The 27,913-nt window shown below is 36.5% G+C and overlaps 1 protein-coding gene across 13 annotated transcripts in view; it reads right to left on the bottom strand.

Moving 5' to 3' along the window:
- ZC3H13 (zinc finger CCCH-type containing 13) overlaps positions 1-27,913 on the bottom strand; it is a 98,716-nt gene that overhangs the window by 16,402 nt on the left and 54,401 nt on the right. For 5 of the 13 annotated variants that reach the window (XM_014732093.3, XM_014732095.3, XM_014732098.3 and 2 more), the window contains 7 exons: positions 20,649-20,959; positions 17,562-18,026; positions 11,375-11,566; positions 6,923-7,006; positions 6,012-6,573; positions 1,957-2,060; positions 431-1,609 (listed from right to left, as the gene is read on the bottom strand). In XM_014732093.3, the coding sequence (XP_014587579.1) occupies positions 431-1,609; positions 1,957-2,060; positions 6,012-6,573; positions 6,923-7,006; positions 11,375-11,566; positions 17,562-18,026; positions 20,649-20,959 (2,897 nt within the window). The remainder of the gene's footprint in view (positions 1-430; positions 1,610-1,956; positions 2,061-6,011; positions 6,574-6,922; positions 7,007-11,374; positions 11,567-17,561; positions 18,027-20,648; positions 20,960-27,913) is intronic. The other 8 variants (XM_005601230.3, XM_005601231.4, XM_070239752.1 and 5 more) reach the window with 2 other exon arrangements.

Below are 27,913 nucleotides of genomic sequence, written 5' to 3'. Positions count from 1 at the left end.
CCACAAAATATCTTCAAAGAAGTACATAAAATGGTTAAGCATTAACAGAACTGATCACTTCACTATCTGATATCTGATCTCTTCCTATACCCCTACCTTCTCTTACTTTCTTTGGTCAAAAGAGAAAGCATTGGCTATAGGAAGAAGAGGAAGGTTAAAACTTTAGGCATCAATAAGGGACTTGAATACATAAGCCCTTCCACCAAGATAGAGTCTAAAATCCTGATATTAAACTGACTCACATCATTGAATATACCTCTATTAGAACGTTGGTATTAATGTGATACCAGGTAACATTTTGGTGGGGTGGTTTTATTGTAAGTTTTTATTTTAAGCTTTCATTTTAAATTCCTTGAAATTTAAGGCAGCATATAAAGTAACAAATTTAGCCTTTACTTTAAAATTATGATTTGTAATTCAATTTTATTACCTGAAGAAGTACTTCGACTGGGTTCTCCACGCTTTAACTGATCAATCCTAGATTTTCTCTCTCCTGTGATTTCCAGACTTTTTGTTTTTTCTCTATCTCTTGAGCCACTATGCAGTACTCTCTTTCGACCACTTTGGTCATCTCCACTTCGATGGGCAGAATCATTGGATGGGGAGCGTAGACGACCAGATGTATGACTACGATTACTCCGATTACTCCCAAGGCTGCTACTCCTCTTTTGATCCAGTGGCTTGCGATGTGGTGCATCTTCTATAGTAACATGAGGTGCTTCTACTTTTTCTGCTCGTGTTCTGTGGCATTTTCTATGTGAGTCTTCACTGGTAAAAGTTGTACTGGTAGGGACAGCAGAGGTGGTGGTGGCAGATGTGCTGAAGGTCGTGGTAGCACTAGCGGCAAGAGCAGTAGAAGAGGTCATAGGAGGAGGAGGAGGAGGAAGAGAAGATGGAGAAGGAGCTCTTCCAGGAGTAGCAGCTGTGGCAGAATGCTCTGGTTCTGTCACCTCTGCACGGTCAGGCACGTCCTCATCAGACCAGTCACTGAACGCTGTATCTTCTTTTTTCTGAAGCTCCTCCATAGTGCCTTCCTTATCATTGGAAATTTCAACCAACTCCTCTTTGGTCATTATAGGCGGAGTCCGAGGGCCTCTCTTCTTCTTACTCTGCTGGGCTATTTCCTCATCAGAAATATCAGAATCACCTTTGGATCTTTTACGTTTTTTTTCAACACTTTTCTTCTTCTGTCCTTTTTTTGGTGAAAATACTTGACCATCTTCAGATGCTGTCTCTGTGTTACCCCTATCTATTCCAACATCATCTTCTTTCTTTTTCTTAATAGGTTTCTTTTGAATTTTCACTTTTTTCTTGTTTTCATCATGAGCTCGGTCAGATGTGTCTCGATCTTCACATAGGTGATGTCCTATCGTGTCTTGTGCACGAGTTCTTGAGCTTTCCATGATTTCTGGCTGTTCTCTCTGCTTATCTATAGAAGAAACTTTCTCTTTGAGCTCTTGCTCTTCATAGCGCCTTGAACTCTCTTTTCTTTCTAGTTTACGATCTTCCTCTTTCCATCTACCCTGCCTGTCTTCTATAAGGTGTGATGGACTGAGAGAACGAGATTCTTGAGGTCGTACAACCTGGCTCAAGAGTCTATGTTTTTCATCTACACAAAAAGATACATGTAATCACACATTCACCAGGTTAACAACATTGCATGTTACATATAAATAATAATAAAGCAAGCTCTTACTCTTCATTTTAAAACTTTAAAAATGACAATTTCACTAAAAACAAAAATATGGCTTTATTACAAATAATAGGAAATGACAGTGCCATTATGATAAAATGACTGGATTTTTAACACATACCTTAGTCACATAAGGAGATATTCAGAGACAGTAGAGCAAGAAAAAATTTTAAATCTTACTTCATCATTTCCTACTAACATCAAAGAATGGTCTCATTGTTACAAACAAATATGAACGTAGAAACAGAAAATAGTCTGCTCACTTTTATCATCTCCACTGTTGTAGGTGTCACTGTCAGGAGAATGTTCTCGCCGGCGCTTAGGTGACTGACGAGGGCTAGGACTCCCTTCATTTCTATAGCGCTTCCTAAATCAGACAAACATAATTTATAAAATTCCAGGGGATAAAAAGGAGATTTCTTTACTATGTTTTTACTTTTATTTCTCTGCTATAACTAGAAATATATAATTGTAGGATAGCAACACTGTCAGAGCTGTATCACACAAAGGGTATGCAGCGTAAGATTCTTCACTTCATTTGTTAAGACTTACAATTGTTGATTTAAAATATATGGTAACATTTCTTCCTTTCTTCATTATAATCACTCAAATGAAAATCGTCTGATTTAATTACTGCAAAGTGGTAATATATAGCAGAGGAATCAATATATTAATGTACCCTCTACTCAAACTTATTAATTTTACATTTTTATGATATAGAAATACCATATGTTGAGAAGCCAAATGAGAAAATCTAGTATAGGCTTTGGAGTCAAAAAAACATCAGTCAACTTATAGTCATGTTATTTATTATGCAACCTTAGGTAAGTTCCTTGAAATCATTGAACCTTAGCTTTCTCGTTTGAAAATGAGGTAAAAAATGAGAGTCCATCTCACCAAACTGCAAGGAGAAATAAATTGGTTATGTCATAAGCCCAGTGGCAACCATTCTGTGGGTACATTGTAAAAATCAGTTCCCTCTGTCTTATTAGAACTCAATCACTTGCTTAGTGACAAATTAATAAAATAATTCAGGTTTACTATATTTATTGTTCTTTAGTTGAACTTTAAATGACTAGCGATTTATATCTCTGGACATGTAAGTTATTCTAATGTTTTTCTATATTTTCAATAATTTTTGACCACTTTTTTTTTTTTTTTTAACTAGCACTATTTCTTTATAGATTCTATGGTCAAAAGTTGAGAAACATACTGCAGCCCACACATCTCCTTGACAGTTTATTTATATAGATGAGCAACCAGGTGTAAAAGGAGTCTCTAGACGTATATGACAACTCATGGGCCCAAGCCTGTGCAATTCCTTATCCAAAGCTCCTCCCATCATTAGGCAGTCTATTTCCCCATTCTTTGAATCTAGGCTGGCCCAGTGACTTGCTGAGAGGATACGGTAAAAGTGACACGGTGTAAGTTTAGAGAGGACTCAAGAGGCCTTGCAGCTTCTGCTTTCGCCCTCTTGGTAAGTTTCTACCATTATATGCAAAAGCAAGGTTTAGACTACTGGAGGATGAGGGGTGATGTGGAGAAGAAATGAGATGCCCCAAGCAACAGCCAGCACCAACTGCCAGACCTGTGAGTGAGATCATTTTGGGTGATCCAGACCCAGTTGAACTGCCAGACTGACTGTAGAAACATGAGTGATCCCAAGTGAGACCAGCAGAAGAAATGCTCTACTGAGCCTAGTCAAAATTGCTAATCTACAGAATCACGAACAATTAAATAGCGGTTGTTTTAAATTACTAACTTCTCACGTGGTTCGATACACAGCAAGAGATAACTGACATGCTGGAATAAACTGAAAATTTAAAACATGAAAAAAAACACTTTAATTTCAAGGAAATATCTATAGAAACAAAATGGAGTAAAATAAAAACTATGGCAATTCAGCAAACCTTCTATATAACAGTGGTCAAAAAAAGTGCTGGATAAATTTAATTACTGAAGTGACAATACAACTGAGCAAACATCAAGATATGAATCTCATATAACTAGTTACTGCTATAGAGCTGTTTGACTCCTAAGTTTCTGGAGTCCTAGTCAATGGTTGGATTGTCTAGCTGGAAGAAACTTTTTTTTTTTTCTTTTTTGAGGAAGATTAGCCCTGAGCTAACTACTGCCAGTCCTCCTCTTTTTTTTTTTTTTTGCTGAGGAAGCCTGGCCCTGAGCTAACATCTGTGCCCATCTTCCTCTACTTTATATGTGGGACGCCTACCACAGCATGGCGTACCAAGCGGTGCCATGTCCGCACCCGGGATCAGAACTGGCGAACCCCGGGCCACCGAGAAGCGGAATGTGCGAACTTAACCGCTGCACCACCGGGCCGGCCCCTGGAAGAAACTTTTGCTACTGTAAGCAGAGATCAGAAGCATGGAAAAATATAATCAAACACAGGACTGGATAAGAGATAAATAACAGATATCAGAATTTTAATCTTAGAAGATACAGAGCTAAAGAGTTCAGAGGACAGAAGAGAAATAACATATATTGTGTGCTCACATGCGTTAAAGGTAATATCTGAATTTTATGTTAATGTATGATTTTTTTTAAAATGTGGGGAAAGGGAAGCCAGAGGGTGAACTACAGAAAACTCTGGCTGCAAGACTGAAGGGAAACCAAGACCTAATGGAAGAAGCGTCCACTTCTGTGCTTGGTGTTTGTCCATAACCATAATCCATAATAGCAATGATGAAAACAGCCTAAAGCATGCAGCTGTATGTGTACCATGGGCCAAATGTGCTGGAGGCAGGGGAAAAAAGATTGAAGATATATAAATTATTTCCATAGTTTGTTTTAGCAAACTCAACCATACCTTTTATCCTGGTTGGTATTTAAAAAAAAAAAAAACAGCAGTTAATGCCAGTAAGTTTGCTTTTGCTTCCCTAAAACCTCAAAACTGACCAGAATTCTCATGGCTACAGTGATTGGCTTAGCTCCCTTGTCTACTCCTCAACTGAGAACCCAAACAGAGGGGGTTGCTCAGCTGATAGGCACAACCTTGGGGCCATCTTAGTCATCATCTGGAGAAAACTTTTGAGACTGGAACTAAGAGAAGGAAAGAGTGGAGAGATGGTGAGATTCCCGATGCTTTGAGAATTTGGATACAGTCACATCAGAACAAATGAAGGCTAAGCCTAGATTCCTGCATACCTGAGCAAATAAATTCTTTTTGGTTAAAAAAAGAGAAGAAAGAAAGAAAAAGAACATGCCCTCAGACATATGAGATGATAAAATATCTTTTGATCCCAATAACCTACTCTAACTTCCAGGCCAAGAGAGGACACCTCCCTGTCCCTCATCTTCTAGCCATGCAGTGATTACAGGAATTCCCTCAGTTCTAAGACACTGTGAATACTTCCCTAGCTTGGGGGTAGTGACTCCAGACTTCTAAGTCCAGTCATATGCTGCACAATGACATTCTGGTCAACAAAAGACTGCATACATGACAGTGGTCTTATAAAATTAGTATCATATAGGGGCCAGCCCCATGGTGTAGTGGTTAAGTTTGGCACGCTCTGCTTTGGCAGCTTGGGTTTGTGGGTTTGGATCCTGGGCATGGACCTAACCACTCGTCAGTCATGTTGTAGCAGCGACTTACACACAAAAATAGAGGAACTTTGGCAGAGATGTTTGCTCAGGGCTAATCTTCCTCAAGCAAAAAGAGGAAGATTGGCAACTGATTCTTCCTTAGCAAAAAAAAAAAAAAAAACCCAAAAAACAATTAATACCATATAGCCTAGGTGTATAGTAGGCTACACCACCTAAGTTTGTGTAAGTACGCTCTATGATGTTTGAACAATGACGAAATTGCCTAACAATGCATTTCTCAGAACGTATCCCCATAATTAAGTGACACATGACTGTACAGAAAACCCGTGAAGGATTATCAGGAAGAATATAGGCAGTATCTCTTGAGACCAATCAACTCTATTAACTAGTTGTAAAGTGGATATGATGAGATATAAACTCATTGATTCTATCACTTTTAGGTTGGATTCCTGTTAAAAACAAGTCTATAGCAGTCAAATAGCCAATGTGCCACCAAAAATGGCTCAGTAAACAAGAATGATTAATTATATCCCCTGGATACAAAAATAGTAGAATGGGAAAATTGTTACTTTTTTCTAGACAATTCAAAAGATTTTAAACAACAAATATACATAATAAAATTGAAATACAGGAAAACGTAGAGAGGAAAAAGAATTAAGAGGATATCAGGGACACAATGAAAAGCCTTAAATGGAACTTTTCGAATTCTTTACTGAAATATAACTTGAAAAGACTGATGCATAATCATTCTTACTTTGATTTTCTTTCATCATGCCCATCTCTAAGATTCCTCTCTTCTCGAATATCTTCTCGCTTTTCTCTGCGGTCATCTCGTCCTTTGTCTTTGTCTTCCCAATCCCTTTGACGCTCTCGTTCTTTATCCCTCTCTCTTGCTCTTTCTCGTTCCCGTTCTCGCTCTCTCTCCCTCTCCCGTTCTCGCTCTCTCTCCCTCTCCCTTTCTTCTCTCTCTCGCTCCCGTTCTTTTTCCCTATCGCGTTCCCTCTCTCTTTCCCTCTCCCGATCATGGTCACGATCTCTCTCTCTTTCACGGTCTCTCTCTTTCTCTCTCTCTCTCTCTCTCTCCCGTTCCCTAGCACGCTCTCTTTCTAGTTCTCTTTCTTTCTCTCTTTCCCGATCCCGCTCACGTTCCCTCTCTCTCTCCCGCTCTCTGTCTCGTTCTCGTTCACGATCTCTTTCTCTAGCCCTTTCATCTCTTCTATCATCCACTCTGTCTACTCTTCGTTCCTCTCTTCTTTCATCACGCTCAAGCTCGTCATTCCTTCCCTGATGTCGAATTGGTGAGCTTGGTCTTTGATCTACAATGAAAATCAAGTTTTGTCAGTGATTAATTTGACATAACCTATTGGCAAGACAGTATGGAAAATCTTAAATTTTATCTGTGTATAGGGTCACAGTGGCAACAAATATAAATCAGGTACTATGTTTACTTTTAATTTAATCATCCAAATAATCACCCCTAGATGTTTAAAAATATTTTTTTCTTACACGTAATTTTTATTTGCCCTCTAACTAACATGTTTTCTGCTCCCCATCAACCCCACCTCCCACCTCCCGCTGATCCACCTTTGATCTCTCTCTGCATGCTCCCTACCCTACCTCCAGCCCCCTGCTCCAACCCCACTTTCTGCCATCTCTACCCTTCACCTCTGATCTTCTCTGTCCCCCCAGCAGGACCTGAGAACACTGGTGGCAAAGGATAGGGGCAGCAGGAGGTGTAGAACATAGGAGCTGAAGGAAAAAAAAAATTTCCCTCGTAAGTCACACCTCTAATTTCAGGCCGAAATATATACACATCAAAGTGCAGCTACTATGTGAGGAAAATATAGTAGAACAAAACATCTGTCAGTATTTGTTGCTGCAATATCAGTTTATCATAAACTAGATTAAGGGTACTGATGCTTAGCAATCTTGAAATAATCAAATGTAAAAAGTGTTTCATATTAGTGATATATATTTATAATTAATAACTATTAATAAAAGTTTTAATCATATAACTGATTACTCAGATGAAGAGCTGTTGTCTTAAAATGTTAACTGATAATCTTATTATATTTTATATATATATATACATATATAATATAATATATATATACATATTTTCTTTTCTTCAATACACAAATCACATAAACACAGAGAAAATGAATGCGTGCTGCCCAAATGCCCAGCTGAGCAGGAAAGTAGTCTGGGATCAAAAAATATTTAAGAAAATGGCATGAACTTTTCCAGAGATAGCCATTTTTGAAAGCAGTTCACTGTGCTAGGATCTAGGCTACTGTGATGTTTCTATTCTCATATTATATAATAATGTTTTGGTTAGTTATAAAGGTCCTACTATAAAACGGCCAACAGGTTTGCAAGTGGAATATCTAACATCAACTTATTTAAACAGAATAATTTTAGGATATTTGTAGGGAAGGGTTCAAAGGTAACTTGAATTTCCTTGCTTATCACAGATGAAAAAGACAAGAATTATCCATATTTACTCTTTTAGAGGTTATAGATAAAGAGTTCATAGAATTTTAAAGCTAAAACAAAACAAAACAAAACCTTGTCCAGCTCCTTCTCTTCTTAAAAACACAGAAATTATGGTCCAGAAGTTGTCCTGACAAAGTCCCAGAGATGGTAGATATAGTAGGACATCAGGACTAGAAGTCAGTACTCGTAAACCTTTCTTTACTTTTGCTGAAACCAACTTAAATTTAAAATGTTCTATTGTACTACACTTTTAATTCCCGGAATGCTATATACTCATGTCTTAAGACTGTCTGGATGCCTGGTATGAGGGCCATAGTAACATCACAATGATGAGAAAACAACCTGAAACGAATTCAGTACTGTATCTTATAGCAATACATGCTTGAAATTTCTGATTACAGTAATATCAGGGAATAGACTATTTTAGTCAGATACTCTGTTTTGACAGATAAAAACTCTATTTTCCCAACCAAAATGACAATACTCCTTACTTCAAAGAAAATGGAAAGGTTATAAGAATACCACTTTAGTATGTCTAAACTATCTTCCCTAAAATGTGTTCTTGAAAAGATGTGCTTCTCTTCATATATTTCCTTATCTTAATGAACGACATATCCATTCACGAAAGCTGGAAAGCTGTTATCCAAGTTCCACCATATTCAAGTACCATCAATTTCACTTTCAAAATACTTCTTTATTCCACTTCCTCTCTCCATCCCTACAGTTAATATTATTGACTCAGACTCTGATCAGCTCTTCTTAGATGTCTACGTCATTAACAGTCTAACTGGTTGGTATCCTTGTCTTCAGCCTTTCCCTAGACTCTCTTACACTTTTCTGATGAAAACTCTATTTTTTCCCAGCTGCTTAATAGCAGTTATCTGGTAGGCAGTGAAAAGGAAATTAAACCCAAAATTTTTAGCCTGACTTATTAGGCCATTTACAATCCTTTCTCCTCACTTCTTACCTTCCCTACCAATTATAGCATAGCTCTATTCCAACTTTACAATTCTTTACTGCTTCAAAGAATATGTTTCTTTTAGCCCTGTAGTCTGCACATGCTACACCCTCTCCCTTATAGTGTTTCTTCCATCATTCTTTCTAGCAAACTTTTACTTATCCTTCAGGCCCTAATTCAGATGTCTCCTCTTTAGGAAACTTTCTTGGATTTCCTTAGAACTCAGTTTGCTCTTTTTTGTCTTCTCACAGAACTTTGTTTAGTAGAAGAATTCACCACACTTCAATTGTCAATTTGCACCCTAATTCACTTATGAAAAACTAAAGGAAAGATTCAAATTCTTGAGCACCTACCAAGGTGCCTGGGTACACCTCTACTGTCAACCTCTATCAATCTTGCTATTGCTCACCATACTCCAGTCACACTGGATTTCTTTCAGACTCTAGGACATATTAAGCTATTTCCCATCTCAGGGAATTGACACACACTCTTCCCTCTGCACAGAACGTTTTTACCCTCAATCTTTGCAGGGCTAATTTCTTTTATTGCCCTTTACCTCTGCCTAAACGTCAACTCCTCAAATTTTTCGTAAACACTCTATCTAGATAAAATAGGTCCCTCTCTTATCCTTTATTTCTATCTAAGACCCATGTCTGTTTCCCTGATGGCACTCAATAATCATTTCTTTCTTTTGAGGAGTATCTTTCCCCCTATTAAGTTCTACAAGCACAACAAAAACACAAGAACTACTGCACTCCAAGAAACTAGCAAAGTGCATGGGTACTCAATAAACATCTGGAGAATATACCATTAAACTCAAAAATAGTTTTCTATTTCAATCATACAAGTAATATTTATTCAAATAGTTCTAGTAAAGTAAAACAAAAAAAGAACAGGCTTTTCAGTCAGAAGATTTGAGTTTAAATTCTAGCTCTGGAAGTTACTTCCTCTGTAATATTGGAAAAATCACTACCCTTCTCTTAGCCCCAATCTCCTAAATTATAAAACATGAATTCTCTTCTCATACCTACACTCACAGGGATATTGCAAAGATAAAAGGATTTTAAAGAATTTTTTAATATATATTCTCTGAATTAATATTGTAAAGGATAGGGGCTAGCCTGGTGGCATAGTGGTTAAGTTTGCACACTCCGCTTTGGAGGTCTGAGGTTCACAGGTTTGGATCCTGCGTGCAGACCTAAACACCACTCATCAAGCCATGCTGTGGTGGTGTCTCACATACAAAACAGACAAAGACCAGCACATATGTTAGCTGAGGGACAATCTTCCTCAAGCAAAAAGAGGAAGATTGGCAACAGATGTTAGCTCAGGGCCAATCGTCCTCACCAAAAAGGAAAGAAAATAAAATTGTAAAGGATACTAAGTCAGAATATACAAAGAGCAACTTATCAAAATTCTTGGTAACTTAACACGTGTGGTTGAACTAAACATAAAATTGAAACAAAATGTTACTACTGAATTCAGGCAGGAGGTGAGAAAAACCTGAACTAGGATACAAAACAAGAAAAAAAATAACAGATACAAAAAAAGCATTATCAGGACATGGTGTTAGATTAAAGAGAGTAAAGAGAGGTAAATCAGTGTTAGGGAAGAAATAATTTCAGATATCAACACAGACCATATAAACTCCAGCCTCATCTGTAACTAAGGATATCATATATATCTCCATTTAACATTTAACCTAAATGCATTAGGCTTACCCTAACAAACTCAACCCAACCAACTCTGACCTCAAGCTATACTCCCAAAAGTACATGGTGTGTTAGAGACTCTGTCCTCCTCTCATTACCACCCATATCAAGACACAGTATTACCTTTTTGATTCAGCCCACTGTGAAGCATCAATACTCAATTCCCTACTCCATCAAGTTTCATACTATACCAATCCCAGAATTACGGCAAATCTCACTTTAGTAACCAGCCAAGGTTAGTAAAGTGTTTAGATCTTATACGTTTAAAGGCCCTAATATGTACAGATAATAAAAGCTTGTTAAAGTCCTTATAACCCTTCTTAAATGCCTTCTAGGAATTTTGCTTCAAAACTGACTTAAGAGATGATCTAATATAGTAACAGAAAATTTTTAGCTTAAGATATACATGAATATAAAATTAGTTAAAGCAAGTAATACATATTCTTAGGAAGGAATAGGAATAAAATGTTTCTCTAAACAACCCCCAGCCCTATCATCAACATGTCAGTCCTTATAAGTCTCTGTTTATCACAACTAGTGAGTGAGTGCCCAGGATACTCAGATGAGAAAGTTTAAGTATCTCCTGAATCAGAAATGCCTGGAATGGCACCCAAGCATCCACAGTCTTTAAAGGGTTGTGAGCTATTTGGTTAAGGTGAGAGACATAGAGCAGATGTGACACCTCAGTTCTTGCAAGTATGCAAGTACCTACCACACCTCAGTACCTACTCTGGTGTCAAATAGGTGTGGGCAGCTAGCTATTCAGACACTCTCTCCTAAACTAAGTAAACGTGGAGGATTATATGAGAGAAAATATAATAGTTTCAAATGTGTGAACAAGCAAAAATCTTAAAAGATAGCTTATATTAAAAAGCAAATTGATACTCTTCAAAACAAACAATTCTCCCAGTGAATGCTGGTCACTATTTAATAATATCCCATTTGACAAACCTCTCTCTCTGTTGTCACGACGGTCTCTCTCTCCATGTCTTCTCTCAAAGGAAGAATCTCTTGCTTGATCTCTGTTGTCTCTTTCAGGATATCTGTCTCTTTCAGGATAGCTACTCCGAGTTTCCCAGCTGTCATGATAGTTGCTACTACTACTGTGATTATCAATTTGAGAACCTCTTGTGCCTCGACTTCCTAAACAAAGGATATTCACACAAATGTTTAAACACATATACTTTATTCAACAAGTTTCATCAGTCACCATCTTTCCTCCCAAAAAACATACAGATAAAGGTGGGCTTTTTTTTTGGTATTCCAAAGCGTGGTAATCATTGTTGGAAAGAATACTAAATGTTGGGTCAGAACACCCAAGTTGTCTGATGACTGACTTGAGTAAACTAAGTCTCAGTTTGCCTTATCTATAAAGAAAGTTATATAACGGATTCATAAAGCAAGAACATCTCAACTAACCCAAAAAACAACAAAACAAAAAATAAAAACAATTGACTCATATCTAAGTCACAGAAATATCATGAAAATAATGAAAAATATGGATATACATTATTGCTTTGATTATAGTTTATAGTGAAAACACTCCAATACAGAACCAAGGTACTTTGTTGACATTAAGTGGTGCCTGAAAATTTTCATTAAAATATGTGGGAAATGGATGTTCACAGTAGTTTTACTTGTAGCCAAAAACTGGGAAGTACCCAAATGTCTTTCAATGGGTGAATGGTTAAACAACCATGCTACATCAGACCATGGACTACTACAACAAAGAACAAACTATTAATAAATGCAACAACTTAGATGAACCTCAAGGAAATTATGCTGGATGAAAAAGCCAATCCCAACAGGATACATACAGCATGATTCCATTTATGTAGCATTTGTGAAATAATTGTAAGATGAAGGCTATATCAGTGGTTGCCAGGGGTCAGGGACAGGAGAGGGTATTTGGGTTTGGCTGTAAAGGGGTAACAGGGAGTCTTGTGATGGTACAGTTGAGTCTCTTGATTGTGGCGATGGTAATGCAAGGCAACACAGCTACTATGGAAAACAGTATGGAGGTTGCTCAAAAAACTAAAAATAGAACTACCATATGATCTAGCAATCCCACTTCTGGGTATATATCCAAAGGAATTGAAATCAGATCTGGAAAAGCTATTTTCACTCCCATGTTCACTGCAGCATTAACTCACAATAGCCAAGGCATGGAAGCAACCTAAATTTCCATTGACAGATGAACGGATAAAGAAAATGTGGTACATACATATAATGGAATATTATTCAACCTTAAAAAAGAAATTCTGCCATTTGAGACAACATGGATGAACCTGGAGGACATTATGCTAAGTAAGATAAGTCAGACACAGAAGGACAAATACTACATGATACCACTTATATGTAGAATCCAAAATAGTCAAACTCATAGAAGCAGAGAGCAGAATGGTGGTTGCCAGGGCTGGAGGGAGAGGGAAATAGGGCGGTATCAGTCAAAGGCTATAAAGTTGCAGCTGTACAGGATGCATAAATCCTAGAGATCTACTGTACAACATAGTGCCCATAGTTAGTATTATTATATTGGCAACTTCAAAAATTTGGTATGAGGGTAGATCTTACGTTAAATGTTCTCATCAAACACACAAAAATAATAGAGAGAGTGAGAGGAAACTCTTGCAGGTAATAGATACGTTTATGGCACAGGTTATGGTGATGGTTTCATTGAGTGTACACTTACGTCCAGGCTCATGAACTTGTATATATTATGTGTGCACCTTTTTGTATGTCAATAATACCTCAATAAAGTGATTGAAAAAAACTGCACAGAGCTACACACACACTTTACACATAACAGGCTTTGAGCCTTGAGAGAATTATAGCATAATTCTTAATACTATAACAGGGTATTATAATAATCAAAATATCTATAAAGAATATGTTAATAATTAAAGAGCAGAAAGAAGAAATTTAAAACATTTTTTTAAACGATTTTTATTTTTCTCCTCAAAGCCCTCCAGTACATAATTGTGAATTTTTAGCTGTGGGTCCTTCTAGTTGTGGCATGTGGGATGCCACCTCAGCATGGCTTGATGAGCAGTGTCATGTCTGCACCCAGGACTCGAACTGGCGAAACCCTGGGCCACCGAAGCAGAGCGCGCAAACTTAACCACTCGGCCACGGGGCCAGCCCCTTAAAACATTTTTAAAAGGCAACAAAAGGGCTACATCTAGGAATGAAAAGATTAAATGTCAGATTAGATTCTGCTAAAAGAAAATTAGTAAAAAAAGATACATCTGAGGATACGACCCAGAAAGTGAAAGAAATAAAGAGATGAAAAATTTGAAAGAAAAGTTAAGAATAAAGGCAGATATAATGGGAGGATTCAACATATTTCTAACATATGTCTAAGTACAAGCTATTTAAGGTCACATTTAAAACAAAAAGATACAGAAAGTTCGAAAGGATGGAAAAAGATATTTTCAAACAAATACCACCCAAAAGAAATCTGTGACAAAATAATCTTCAAGACAAAAAGCACTATTATGGACAAAAAGACTCATTCTCTTATGATAAAAGGAATAATTTGCCTTATGTGTACCTAACAGCAAAGCCTCAAAATATTCAAGGCAAAAAGTGATCAAATTACAACAGATGGACAAAGCCACAATGATAGAGGAAGATTTAACTCACATCTCTGTAATGATAGAAAAAGCAGTCTAAAAGAATTAAATGTAGATTTGAAAATGTGGTTAACAAACTTGAGCTTAGAGACACCTTGAAGCAAACCATTAAAAGCACATGCAGAACACTTATAAAAACCGATTGCTGAGCCACAAAGTAAGTCTTAACAAATGCAAGTGCCAAAGAACTGACTTCAAACAGAGCCTTCTCTGATAACAATTAAAACATGGGGAGGGGAGTTATTTTAAAAACCATGATTGGAAATTTAAAATCCTATTTCTATATAACTCATGAATCAAAAAAGAACTATCAAAATTTAGAAAGTGTTTAGAATGGTTATTAACAAATTTTCACAACAGAGTGAAACTTAAGAGTACATATTAATGAAATAGAACAAAAGAGATATAAAAGAATATAAAGAAAACCAAAGGTTATTTCTTTGAAGTCTCAAAATGGATAAACCTCTGGCAAGACTGAGCAAGGAAAAAAACAAGGAAGTATAATTACAGGTATAACAGATATTTAAAAATACATTTAGGAACATCTTTATATCAAAAATTTGAAAACAAATTTCCTGAAAAAATATAACTTACTACAACTGCTTCAAGAGAAAAACAGAAATCTATAACTATTACAATACAGCCATGGGCCACGTAATGACATTTTGGTCAACGACAGACCACATATACGACACTGGTCCCATAAGATTAGTACCATTAGCCTAGGTGTTTAGGAGACTAAACCATCCAGGTTTGTGTAAGTACACTCTATGATGTTTGCACAACGACAAAATCACCCAACATTTTTTACAACATATCCTTGTTGTTTACTGATGCATGACTGTAATCTAAACCTATAACTCCAACTCAATTGGTAGTAAAAGCTCTAACTTCAGAAAAATGAGAAATGACGCTTAACAAACAAATGTCATCAAACTGTCAGAGAACTGATAACCACTCATATATAAATTGTCCCAGAGAAGAGGAAAAAAAGAAGCAAAACTTCCCAACACACTTTATATGGCTAATATAACTCTGATCCCTAAACCAAACAAGGACAACACAAAAATGAAAACCATGCAATGGAATGCTAGAAATGATTCACACTGCCTCGAAAGAACCAACTGTGCACATCTCTTCCCAACTGCACATTAAGTGACACCATGTTAGTAGCTCGATATCTGCTATGATGGGAGTATTTATACCATGGATATCAGCAAAATCTGTAAGTCAAGACTTTTCTCCTGAAGAGTTAGTTGTTGAATATGTACCATCGTGCCACTGATTATATATGCCAATCTCAACTAAAAACAGAGAAACTTAATTCAAAATTAAATTTTAACAAACCTATTCTAGAACTCGAAAAAAACTGCATTTACCTTAGAAATGCAAGGATAGTTCTAAACTTTAAAAAAATCTATTAACATAAGTAACAAGGTAAAAAGATCTTCTCAAGATACAGAAAAAACAGTTCTGACAAAAGCTGTTAGCTAAATTGGGAAAATTAGGAGACGCTCTTAACACAATAAAAAGCACTTGCTAAAAATCTACAACCACCATGCTTAATGGTGAAAGGCCAGCAATAATTCTTTAAAATCTGAAACAAAGCAAAGAAGACCATTATACCACTTATATTCAAACTACTGATAGAGCTGCTCATCAGGTGGTCAACAGTAAATAAATAATAATCAGAAGGGAAGAGCTAAATCTGTCTGTTCCCTGATATAAATGTTTAAGAGAATCTAACTAGACCTACTAAGAAAACACAGCAACATCACAAGGTAAGATTACAATACGAATATCAATTTCTATTTCCATATACCAGCAATAAACATTAGAAAATGAAATGTTTTGGGGGCTGGCCCCGTGGCCGAGTGGTTAACTTCGCGCATTCTGCTGTGGCAGCCTAGGGTTTCACTGGTTCGGATCCTGGGCACGGACATGGCACCGCTCGTCAGGCCATGTTGAGGCGGCGCCCCACATGCCACAACTAGAAGGACCTGCAACTAAGATACACAACTATGTGCAGGGGGTTTGGGGAGATAAAGCAGGGAAAAAAAAAAAAGATTGGCAACAGTTGTTAGCTCAGGTGCCAATCTTTAAAAAAAAAAAGAAAATGAAATGTTTTAAAAGACAAGATTTAGTGACACCTGTACAGAGTTAATCACTGAAGCACTGTTGGAAAACAAAAAAGACTGGAACACCTCAATGTCCACTAATGTAGGACTTACTAACTTTATGGTATATCCTATAATAGACATTATGCAACAAAAGGAGGAGGTAGCTGTTTATAAAGTTGCCTGATACAGAATGATCTCCAAGATATTTTCTAAATGAAAATAGCAGGTTATAGTGCAGTATATAGTTGCTTTTTTAAAAATTATATTGGTAGAACCAGAGGGGAAAATAAGAGACATACATATGGGCTTGTGTAGAGTATTTTGGGGAAAGATACATACAAAATTGGCAAAAGAGAGAACCAGGTCAGGGGTAGAAGGCAGGCTTTTCACTATATACCCTTTTGTACCTTTGAAATTTTGAACCATGCAAATGCATTACTAAAAAAAGAGAGAATTTTTTTAAGTACCATTTACAATGACAACAAAAACAGAGAGGGCTCAGGAATAATATGTACGAGACATTAATAGCAGAAGTTATAAACTGATAAATTTAATGCATTTGAAATAAAAATCCAACAGTTTTTCATGAAATTTTAAAAAACAACTCATTTGTAAGATGTATTTGAAAAGCAAAGAGCCAAGAAAAGTCAAGACAACTATGAAGGAGTAGGTGAGGGCCTTCAGCTTAACATGAAGCTGTAACATCGACCAGGATAGACCAAGAGAACAGCAGAAAAGAGTAAGTGTGATCAGAATTCTGCAGCAGTGTTTTAGAGGAGGGGAGAGAAGGGAGTGGAGGAAGAGAGAGGTCAAAGCTTAATTCAGTCCAAGCAGTTTGAGGACAAATACATTTAGCTAGGTAGTTATTGCGTGATGGCAAATGCGTTTTAGGGGAAGATAAGAAAAATGGCTCAAGATGATACGTTACGATCTGAGGTGGTTTGAAGTAAGCACAAATACTGAAGAATAAACAAATCAGTCATTTCTGACACCACCAATTTTGAAAGTCGACCATTTTAACCCCACTGTAATGATTATTTTATCATTTATATACCTGTTTATTAGAAATTACTTCCTTTTGACTCTACTTTTTTGCCTGATAGCAATTTTCTTAGTGTTCCACATTAATCAAGATGGTAGGCATGACTGGAAATAATTCAACCGGGGCTCTAGGTCAGGCCCTATTTATCTTTTGCTACTTTAGCATTAGTAATATTCGGAATTTTTAGGGAAGATTAAAAATTCTATTAACTGAAAATTACTTTGACAAAATGATGATAACGAATGTAAGAAATAATACATTTAGAAAAGAAATCTTAGGTAATTTAATTATTTCTATACAAATATACAAGATGCAGTTCACTGACAATACAAAAACCTTACCCTTTTCAGGTAACTCTGGACCTCTCCCCCTACTTCTGCCCATCCGGTCATTCCTAATTTCACTTCGAGACTCATTTCTGGAATCACTCCTTATTTCAGCACGAGAGCTTTCTTCTCTTAAATGGTTTCTGCCATAACTTCGGGATTCTTCCTGATATGTATCCTCCTTTCGATGAGTGTCTCGACTTTCACGGTCCCTGTAGTCGTGGGCATCACGAGCAGACCGAGAATCTCTGGGATCACGGCTCTCTTTGTTATCTCTGCTATAATCCCTCATCTCCCTGGAGTCCCGAATGTCTCTGGAGTCTCTCAGTTCCCTTCGGTCTCTAGTATCTCTGGCATCTCTCCGATCCCGACCGTCTCGAGGTTCTCTGTCATCTCTGTGGTCTCTAGAAGAGCTCTGATCCTGTTCATACTCTCGTTCTTCTCTTGTGTCCTTTTCTCTATCCCTTTTGCCTCTAGTCTCTGTAATGCAATTTTGGAAATCAACCATAATTCCTTTTACAAAATTTTGGGAAACTAGACAATATACATAATACAAAGCTTTTCAAATTTTATTACAATGGTAATTCATGTTCTTTGCAGAAAATAAAAGGAGAAAACAGGGGCGAAAAATAAAATTAAAACCATCTGTAAGCTGAAATTTCACAGGTAATTTTATTAACAATTGGATAATTATGTTCTTGATTGGATAAACTTTGAACATAATCTCCCCCCACCACATACTTACAGATCTTAAACAACTGAAACAAGTAAGTTGACCTCATATCTTTGATGGCGTATTTTTTAGAAACCACTCTTAGATCCAGAGGCACACAGTGACTTTAATCATCTACCAACTATTAGGCTAGATGAGACCACATGTGACCACCTCAAATGTACTTAAAAGTACTTGAGAGTGGTCTACACTTAGTAAGCTGGCCAGAAAAGAAATAGTGTTATTCTCCCTTTCTTTTCTTAAGCTGTTTAATGGACTCACATTCCCGTCTCTAAAGCTTTCTCTACTTAAACCATTTTCTCACATTTCATAGAAAAATAAAGAAATAATTTCAGTTTTTAAAAAGTTGGAACGAACCCCCACTGATTACTTAATGTAACTTTGCCACTGTGTAAATGAAGAAATAGAGGCCCAGAGCTTAAATGGCTTAGTCAACCGTATACCTCACGGGAATTTGCAAAGATCAGAAACTATTTTTTAGATATGCCTAGATTAGATATAAATTAATTACAGCATAAATCTGGTATGAAGTCAAAGAAGTAACAACAGAACCTCAAAGAACAAACCCTGCCTTTTTTATCAAATTCCTTCATAAATTGCGCTTACACCCTGTAACTGCCCCAAGATCTGAGGCTACTTCAGCAACTGTAGCAGCTTTATGCCTAGGACATTGTAAATTTACCTCCTTTTCTCTTTGTCCCCAGTCCCTAGGTCCATGGACTTTCTCAAGCACCCAAATACCTAATATCCACAAAACCCCCTAGATTCTCATCTGTAATTTATCTCCCCTGCCAATTTACTTTGTCCATATGGCTATATCCACAAATGCCATTCAAGAATGGAAGCATTAGGCAAGGATTTGATGTCTTCATCACTTTTTGTGCAAATCTATCACCTCTAGACCTCCTCCAATACCAACCATGCTTAGAAATTTTTTCACTTAAGACTTTTTTCATGATGCCCCCATCAGTCTTTACAAAAACACCAAGTTATATTTTGTTCTTTACCTACCTCCCCATCCTTCCACTAAAATTATCCTTATTTCAGGAAACGACATCTAACTAGAGAGGAAAAAACATCTGCCACATCTTTTGCATGTAAGGTTAAAGAAACATACTCCTTAAAAGAACCTAAACACACGTGGTTTATTATTAAAAGGAATCTTCCTATAATATAAGCCACTCTTACTACAAAAAGTTATTCCTGTAAGACTCAACTGCATACTAAATTTCCCCTTTATTAGTATGTTTAATAATTATGTTTTGAAATATTAAAGAATTTTCATTCAATAAAGCAGTGATTAAATGTATACCATATTTCTGGTCAACTCTAGTTGTCAAGTATCTTATTAAAATTAATAGATAGGTATAAGAGAATTTTCTCATCTTACCAACATTCCATAAATACTGTTGTGCTGATCTGGTTCCAAAATCATGTACACAAGGAATATATAAAACAGGTGCTCTCTCCGGTCCCTACCTATACATCCATCATTTTCTTGAATAAAAGAACTTGATTAATTACTGCTTGCACTGTTGATAGGAAGACAACTAAGTTCAACATGCTTCATAGGAGACTGCTGTACTACACTCATAAAAGCTTCTAAAATGCATATTAAACAGAAATGTTGCTGCAAGGAAGCAAGTATTTCCTGAACACTCATTACCTTAAAAAACTAACTCAAGAGAAGTTAGGAAAAAGATGTGTTAAGTTAAATAAACAAGGAGAAGCTTAGACAAGTACAGAAAGAGATGAGAGCTATTAGACTGTACTGCCAGGTATTAATAGCATCTCAGCTTGAACAGGGAGGAGTAAATCCAAAGTTAACTTAATTCTCAGGGGACTAGAAAGGAAAACTGCTTTGCTTACTTCTTTCTTGAGTTACACCAGGAAAACTGGCACTTGGTTTGCACTGACCTTCTGAATGTTCCCCCAGCCCTCACTTCCTTTATCGAAACACTTCTGATGTTTTCAAACTCTGCCCCCTGGTTTGTTGGTTTTCTTTCCTTCAGCTCTTTGTTGTTTTTAAAGAATTAACTAAGTAATTAGAGGGATGCTTTGAGAATGAGACAGCCAAAAATTTCTAGAACTCAAGAGTACTCAAGTAAAACATCTTAACTTAAAGAAAGCACCAACTTTATATATATATATATATATATATATATATAAATGCCCACTATATATTTAGTAGCTTACATTCCCATGTCATTAAGCACCTCCTATTGTCCTCAAGAACTCTTGTTACAGAGACTTAATAGAACAAAGCTTTCTTTATAATAATAAATTTGAATGCCCAACTTTTCAATAAAGAAAATATCTACTTAAATAAAAGAACTCTAAAAAAAATAAAGATAAAGTACAGCGCATACCTTCCCTCCTTTCATGACGCCGATCATGAGACTGTGAAGTTCGTTCATGATCATGCCTCCCTTTCTCTCGCATTGGAGAGCGATGTCTTGGGGGACTTTGCTTTCTCTGAGGAGAAGACAGAGAATGTGAAGCATAAGGAGAAGCAGAGCGTCGTAAAGGTGGAGTTATTGTCCTCTGATAAGATGGTGAAGGAGTTCTTTTTCGACGAGGAGAAGGAGAATGTCTTTGAATAGATGATCCTGACTGTGAGGAAGATGAGTGATGTCTAGAAGATATAGGAGAATGATGCTGTCCTGCTGGGGAGGTGGACCTATTAGGAAAAACAACAATAAAAAAAACCATGTTCAAGGGCCTTCATTTTTAGCCAAAGGAAAATCTACTTTAAAAACAAAAAAGCTGATCGTAAAAGTTAAAGCTAAAAGTGTGAATAATAATTTCACAACAAGTTTTAATTCACAGTGCTGTAAAATAAGTTGATTTTTAAAGATGTGATTGATTTTTAAATCAGCTTGAGGCAACAGTTCTAGATCAGATATGCACTGCCTTTCTCCCAAGCTTTGGCTCCAAAGCACACTTCCTTTTCCAGGTAACATTCTCCCTAAGCACAGATGATCTTACCCTCACTTAAAGTACAGAACTCACTCTTACCAGAGATAATCTCTGACAGTGTGAACAGGTACTTGCAGCGGGGAACCCACAAAGAGCTAAAGAGAAAACACACTAGTAAGATCTAGATGGAAGGCAGCTGTGAGAATGCCTGTAATTCAAAGCTATGGGAAAAGGGAAAAGCTATCACCAGCTGAGCCAAACTTAAGTCTGCACTGCCTGGGTTGACATTTCGGAAGGGAAAACAATGCCTGGGTTAAGGAAAGGATATACTGTCCATACTGTCTTTATCTTAAACAACCTGCTCTCTTCACTCTTGGGCAGCACAACTTGAGATTTAGTTCATAAGTCTTGGTTTCACTAAGGCTTCCTCTACTCCTTTCAAATCATCTTCTTTCACTGCTACCAGAGAAACAACTTATAACCTCACAGAGCACATGTGAATCACTCCTACAATCTGCTATGTCATGAGCCCTGTCTACAATGAATATGCAAAATGTGTGTGTGATGGAGAGCTGAAATACACACATTTGTGCAATAACTAAAAAGAAACAGGACCAATTGTTTAAAAAATAACATTCCAGACGTAAGAAATCCAGATAAACAGAATATTCCTCAAAGCAATCATTTTGAGGGCTAGATGTCTGTTCCAAAAAATTCTGAAGTTCTAGTCAAAGTATTTCAGAATTAACTTCAATCCCAATGACAAATATGTTTTAACATCTGCAACGATGGCAAAATTATTATTAATTCTAAACCAGGGTTTCTCAATCTTGGCACTAGTGACACTCTGTATTCAAGTAATTCTTTGTGGTGGGGAGTTGTCCTGTACATTGAAGGATGTTTAGCAGTATCGCTGGCTTCTATCCACTAGAAGCTAGTACCATCTCCCTCCCACCCCCATTCATGACAATAAAAAATTACTCCAGACATTGCCAAATGTCCCCAGGGAGGCAAAATCACCCCTAGTTGAAAACCACTTTCCTAAACTATGTTTATAAATAATGCCTTAGTAGACCTTTATCAACAAAAGGTTAAAATCTATAAAATACATGTTACTGAGTCAAGAAAGTGATCCAATATATTGGAAAGAATTTTGCAGAACAAGTATTTAAGCAAATAAACAAAAACACCTTTTGGATAACAGTTGACTAAAAACGTAAAAGTCAGCCAAAGAGAATACCACATTCACCTAAACATTCTAGTTATCTGTGGTTCCACTAAACCTTCATGCTTTTAGCAAAAATTGCTACTCCCTTCTCATATAAAAAAATAAGCCACAAGCCACTATAACTTAATTGACTCTAAATAGAAATTTGTTTACTCAACAGATATGAGTAGAAATGCTCAATGGGTCTTACCCAAATTTGGAAAACCATTTATGATCAATGGCCACTCAAGTGATCTTAATTGAACAGAAAAATCACTGCAATTCTGAGAACTAGAACGACTCTTCTTTGGTGGTTTCCAGTTTCAATTTCATTAGGTTCTAGTCAATTGGGAAATAGCTAAATTGACAAAATAAAGAATGTGGCTCTCCAGTGAACTGACATTTTGGTTGGTTTTGAGTTTACTTCTGGGGTATATGCAAAATTGTTTCAAGAACGTCTACCATACCCTTTGATGACTAATTCACAGAACTTAAAAAGTAAAACAGTTTATAATACTATCTTTAAAAAGCACATTATAGTACAATCACGTTTCTATTCAAATGTGGTGTTTACTGCACGGAAGAAAAACCTTCAGCTGAAGCTTAGGATAATCAAGCTATCATATTCAGGTCAGAGCACCAACATGTTGTTAAGTTATGGCTTCAACATTTTAACCTTATTTTCCTTCTTACCCATCCTCAGGAAAAAAAAAAAAAACAGTTTTAAAAAATTCTTGATTTAATTTAAGGATCTGTTATATAGTGAATATTTCTTCCCCCCAATTTTCTATGTTGAAATCCTTATCCTCAACGTGCTGGTATTCGAAGGTGGGCCTTTTGGGAGTAATTAGGTTTAGCTGAGATCCTGAGGGTGGGGCTCCCATGACAGGATTAGTGTCCTTATAAGAGGAAGAAACCAGAGCTCTTTCTCACTCTTTCCCCTTTTTGTGAGGACACAGTAAGAAGACAGCCATCTATGAACCGGGAAGTGGGCCCTCACCAGGAACCAAATCTTCCAGCATCTTGCCCTTGGACTTCTCAGCCTCTAGACCAGTGAGACATAAATGTCTGTTGTTTAAGCCACCCAGTCTATAATATTTTGTAATAGCAGCCCAAGCTGACTTAGCATCTTGACATTTTCCTCTGTTCCTATTCTTTTTTAAAAGTCTGATGACTGGGGCCAGCCCAGTAGCACAGCGGTTAAGTTTGCAGGTTCCGCTTTCGTGGCCCGGGGTTCACTGGTTTGGATCCCGGGTGCAGACATGGCACCGCTTGGCAAGCCATGCTGTGGTAGGCGTCCCACATATAAAGTAGAGGAGGATGGGCACGGATGTTAGCTCAGGGCCAGTCCTCCTCAGCAAAAATAAAACAAAAAAACAAAACAAAAGAGGAGGATTGGCAGCAGATGTTAGCTTAGGGCTACTCTTTCTCAAAAAAACGTCTGATGACTGAAGAACAGTGAAAAGAGGATCTGTTAACAAAACATGATGGGTCAAATTACAGACATGAGCCCAACTGGACCTGGACCCATATATGTTCATATAAAAGATGTGACTCTAAGAAAAAAAACTGTCTTGAAATCTGACCAAAATTATTAGAACTTTGGCTTCTAGACTACTACAGAGATATATTAAAATACATTTTCACCTAGAACAAGAGTAACTTCCGATTAACTAATCTTATGCTTTACAATTGGCTGGTTTCCTATCTGAGGAGGAAAAAAGGCATTTGAAATTCAAATAAAAAAGGCAAGTTTATTACATGAAGAGATGCTCAAAACCTTACAACAGAAATCTGTATACCGTTAGCAAGAGCACCGTGATTTACAGCACATAGGGAAAGCTGATCTTTAGCCTGACTTGATTCCAATCAAAAGCTTTTTAATGCTGCTATCATTAGGACATAATATAGAATGAAAATATTCGGGGTGTATTTCATTTGAGGAAAAATGTGAAATGTTAAGAAATTTAAAAAGAAAATTTCCTCTCATTCAAGATGCAAGTAATTTCACCTACAAGCTAATGTTTATACCCTACACTTTCTTAAAATTAGTAACACCAATTTTTCTCAATAATTGGTTTCTATTTCTCAAATATGAAAATATGTTTACATGATGTAACTAACATTCATAATTCAACCTTTAAAATCATTATCAAAAAGTATAATTTAAAACAAAACAAATGGACTATGGACACTATTAAAATCAATTCTATTATCAGTGGTAAAATACAAGATGACACACATTTCATACACAGAAATATTGAGGTTCTATTCTTTTACATAAGAAATTTATTCTTATTAAAATCATGTCACTTTAATTCATTGAACAAATATTAAGTGAGCATCTTCTATGCTCCAAGCATTATTTTTGGCGCTGAGGATGTACAAGTAAAGAAGACACAGCCACTAACATAAGAATGATGATAATACTAATAATAACTATAGCAGGTAATATATACCCTGCTACTAAATGTATGACATTGTTCTAAGTGCTTTACATATATTAACTCATTTCATCTTTAAGTCAACAACTCTGAGGTAACTGAGACAGAGAGGAGTGAAAACCAGTCTCTTAATTACAGAGCCTAGGAGTAGACCACCAACAACAAAGCAAGGCAATTTCAGCTAATTAACGCAACAAAGTTCATAAAACAGGGCAATGAAATAGAAACTGCTAGGTCCAAAAAGTATGCCAGGGGGACTACTTTAGGTTGCTTGGTAAGGAAAGGGCCTTTACTGAGAAGGTGATAAAGAGCCAAGTGCTGAAAATGTGAGGGAAGAGCTTTCCATGCTGAGGGCTCAGCAACCACAGAGGAGGCAGGATGGATCATGATACTGAAGAAGAGAAAGAAGACAGGTGTAACTAGTTTACCAGAAGAGTCGCCTCCTGCTACTGAAAACCTCTCTGAAACTGCTTGAGAACCTTCTCTCAAGTCTCTCATTCCACCAAGCACGTTGCACAAAGGGTAAAAGTAGAATTTTTAGGGACATAAATACCATTTTAGATTTTGGCTGCACAACAGGAGATTCTCTCTTCAGCTCAATAAATTTCCCCAATATCACACCTACAAAAGAGAGCCCAAGCCTTGATCAACTGGACTAAATGTGAGACACGTTTTTCTTCTTCCCAGTGTGATTATTTTGATATTTATAAAACTATTTCATTTTTAACACAAGTCTACCATAAATTTAGTATATTATATAATTATGTTCAGCTATATTACACATTTCTTTAAGTGACTTAATTTTATATCCCTAGCCTAAATTAGCATTCACGTAAAAACACATTTTAGGTCTACAGATAGAACTTAATTAAATGCAGAAAAAAGAAAATGCCCCAGACAAGTAATTCTCAACCTGAATACAAGGTTCCATTTTAATATGAAAAGATCTGCATATCCTTCATGATATTATTTGTGCTAATATCCACTAATTGGGAAAATATTATAAAAGATACTACAAATTCATCGACACTTTTAAAATTTGTATTTTAAAATTACATTACTCTTTTCTTTTAGGTGTGATACTGGTATAGTGATTATATATTTTTAAGTATCTTTCTCTTTTGGAGATATATGCTAAAATATATACAGATGAAATGATATGATGTCTTGAACTTGCTTCAAAATAATAGTGGAGGGGATAGGTGGACAGGGGTATAGACGAAACAACAAAGATATAAGAGGACCATTATTCTGTTCTATTTTTATGTGTATGAGATGTTTCCTAATAAAAATGTTCATGTAACATTTTTCCATCCTCTGTATATGACAGGGCAACATCAGTACACATTTATTCAAGAAATTATCAATTCATCTATAGAAAATGCTTGGTGCACACATGAATTCTTTCTTGTCCTATGGTTCACAGCCACAGGATGAGATTCACCAGTATAAACCATGGTATTTGAACATGAATGGTAAATACTGAATAAATCAAAGAATGATTCCAATAGATAGCATTCTTTGTCAAAGGTCTGAAACATTCTGAATTATTTCAATGTGTGCAATCACTGAAAGGAAATTGTCAATTTGGTGGTAATTTCGAATGATCAAATCTGTCTTTCAAATGTGGGTAAGACTCATGCAGGCATCTGTACTCCTACGAAGAAATAAACAATTCCATATTCAGTTAATCATAATGAAGTAATTAAAAAAAAAACTAGCTATGCTCTCTTACTATCATCTTCTCACTTAACTTCAAAATTCTACAACCTAGTATTTTGATTAAAACATATTACCCATCAGTAAAACAATATTTAACCAAATGTCCAGCAGAATGAGTAACACGCACTTGTTAGTTAACTTCTCTGGTTAACTACTATCCGAAAAGTTTGTGTTTGCTCAAGCCCTTGTTCTTAAACTACACTAACATATTGGTTCAGGTACCTGATCCAGAAAAATTAAAGTATGGTCACGCGTCACTTAACAACGGGGATATGTTCTGAGAAATGCATTGTTAGGCAGTTTTGTCCTTGTGTGAACATTACAGAGTGTATTTACACAAACCTAGATGGTACAGCCTAGTACACACCCAGGCTATATGGTACTAATCTTATGGGACCACCATATATGCAGGTCCATCGTTCACCAAAACGTGATTATACAGAGCATGACTGTATATACAACAGAGATTTTCATTGATAAAGAAAGTATTACAGGTCCACTGAAACAACATCGTGAATATCCAGTTTAGGATTATCTAGAGGTAACAGCTTAGGAATATTGATGCTCATGAAATAATCCCTTCACAAGTGATCTTCTGACTAAATATCTAATTTGAACTTAATCTTCCTGTGAGTTATATCTCTTCTAAAACAAATCACAGAATAAAGATGATTTAGGTAAGCTGAGTTCCAGGTAACTAAGATTTTAGTATTCTCTGTACAGAGCAGAATATGGAAAGTTTATTTTAAGAAATACTATGGGAAACTGCTACATTTTTTAAAAGCAGAGTAATAAATTCATAAGAGTTTTTATTTTTTGGATAAACAAGTGGTACTCAGGTTTTGAACAATGTAGCATAAATAAATCATAGCTGAGTAAAGTCTACTGGTCAAATTGGAAGACGACTGGTAAGAAAACTCTTTTAAGACCTGTGGCCTCCAAACTGTTCACTTCAAAAGCAAGTACATGACAGAAGTTAGTATTATTCAAATTAACCATATTTTGGGAATAGGGTATATTCTTAACAAAGTTGATGTCACCGATGAAGGTTTAGAAGGCAAGTACTCAAATCCTCAATGCCAGATCAGTGGAAGAGGTCTAAAGAATGATTAATAATTCTTCACATTTTTTGAAGAGAGGGGAAATTATGGATTTTTCTGGGAGGCTATGGTCACTCTCCCCTCACCAAAACACACACAGGCAAAATTTTACCCACACATCAAGAAATTTGCAGCCACATGAAATCCACCAATGGATCTCAAGTTGGGAGACCCTGATCTAGAAGGCTGTAGAACTGAGACAGAAGACAGGGAGAAGGACTTAAAGTCAGAGGACCATGTGG

This window comes from Equus caballus, chromosome 17 (assembly GCF_041296265.1).
Source record: "Equus caballus isolate H_3958 breed thoroughbred chromosome 17, TB-T2T, whole genome shotgun sequence".
NCBI classification, from domain to species: Eukaryota; Metazoa; Chordata; class Mammalia; order Perissodactyla; family Equidae; genus Equus; species Equus caballus.
The sequence above is the reverse complement of the archived record's forward strand: the minus strand, read 5'-3'. Positions and strand labels throughout refer to the sequence as shown.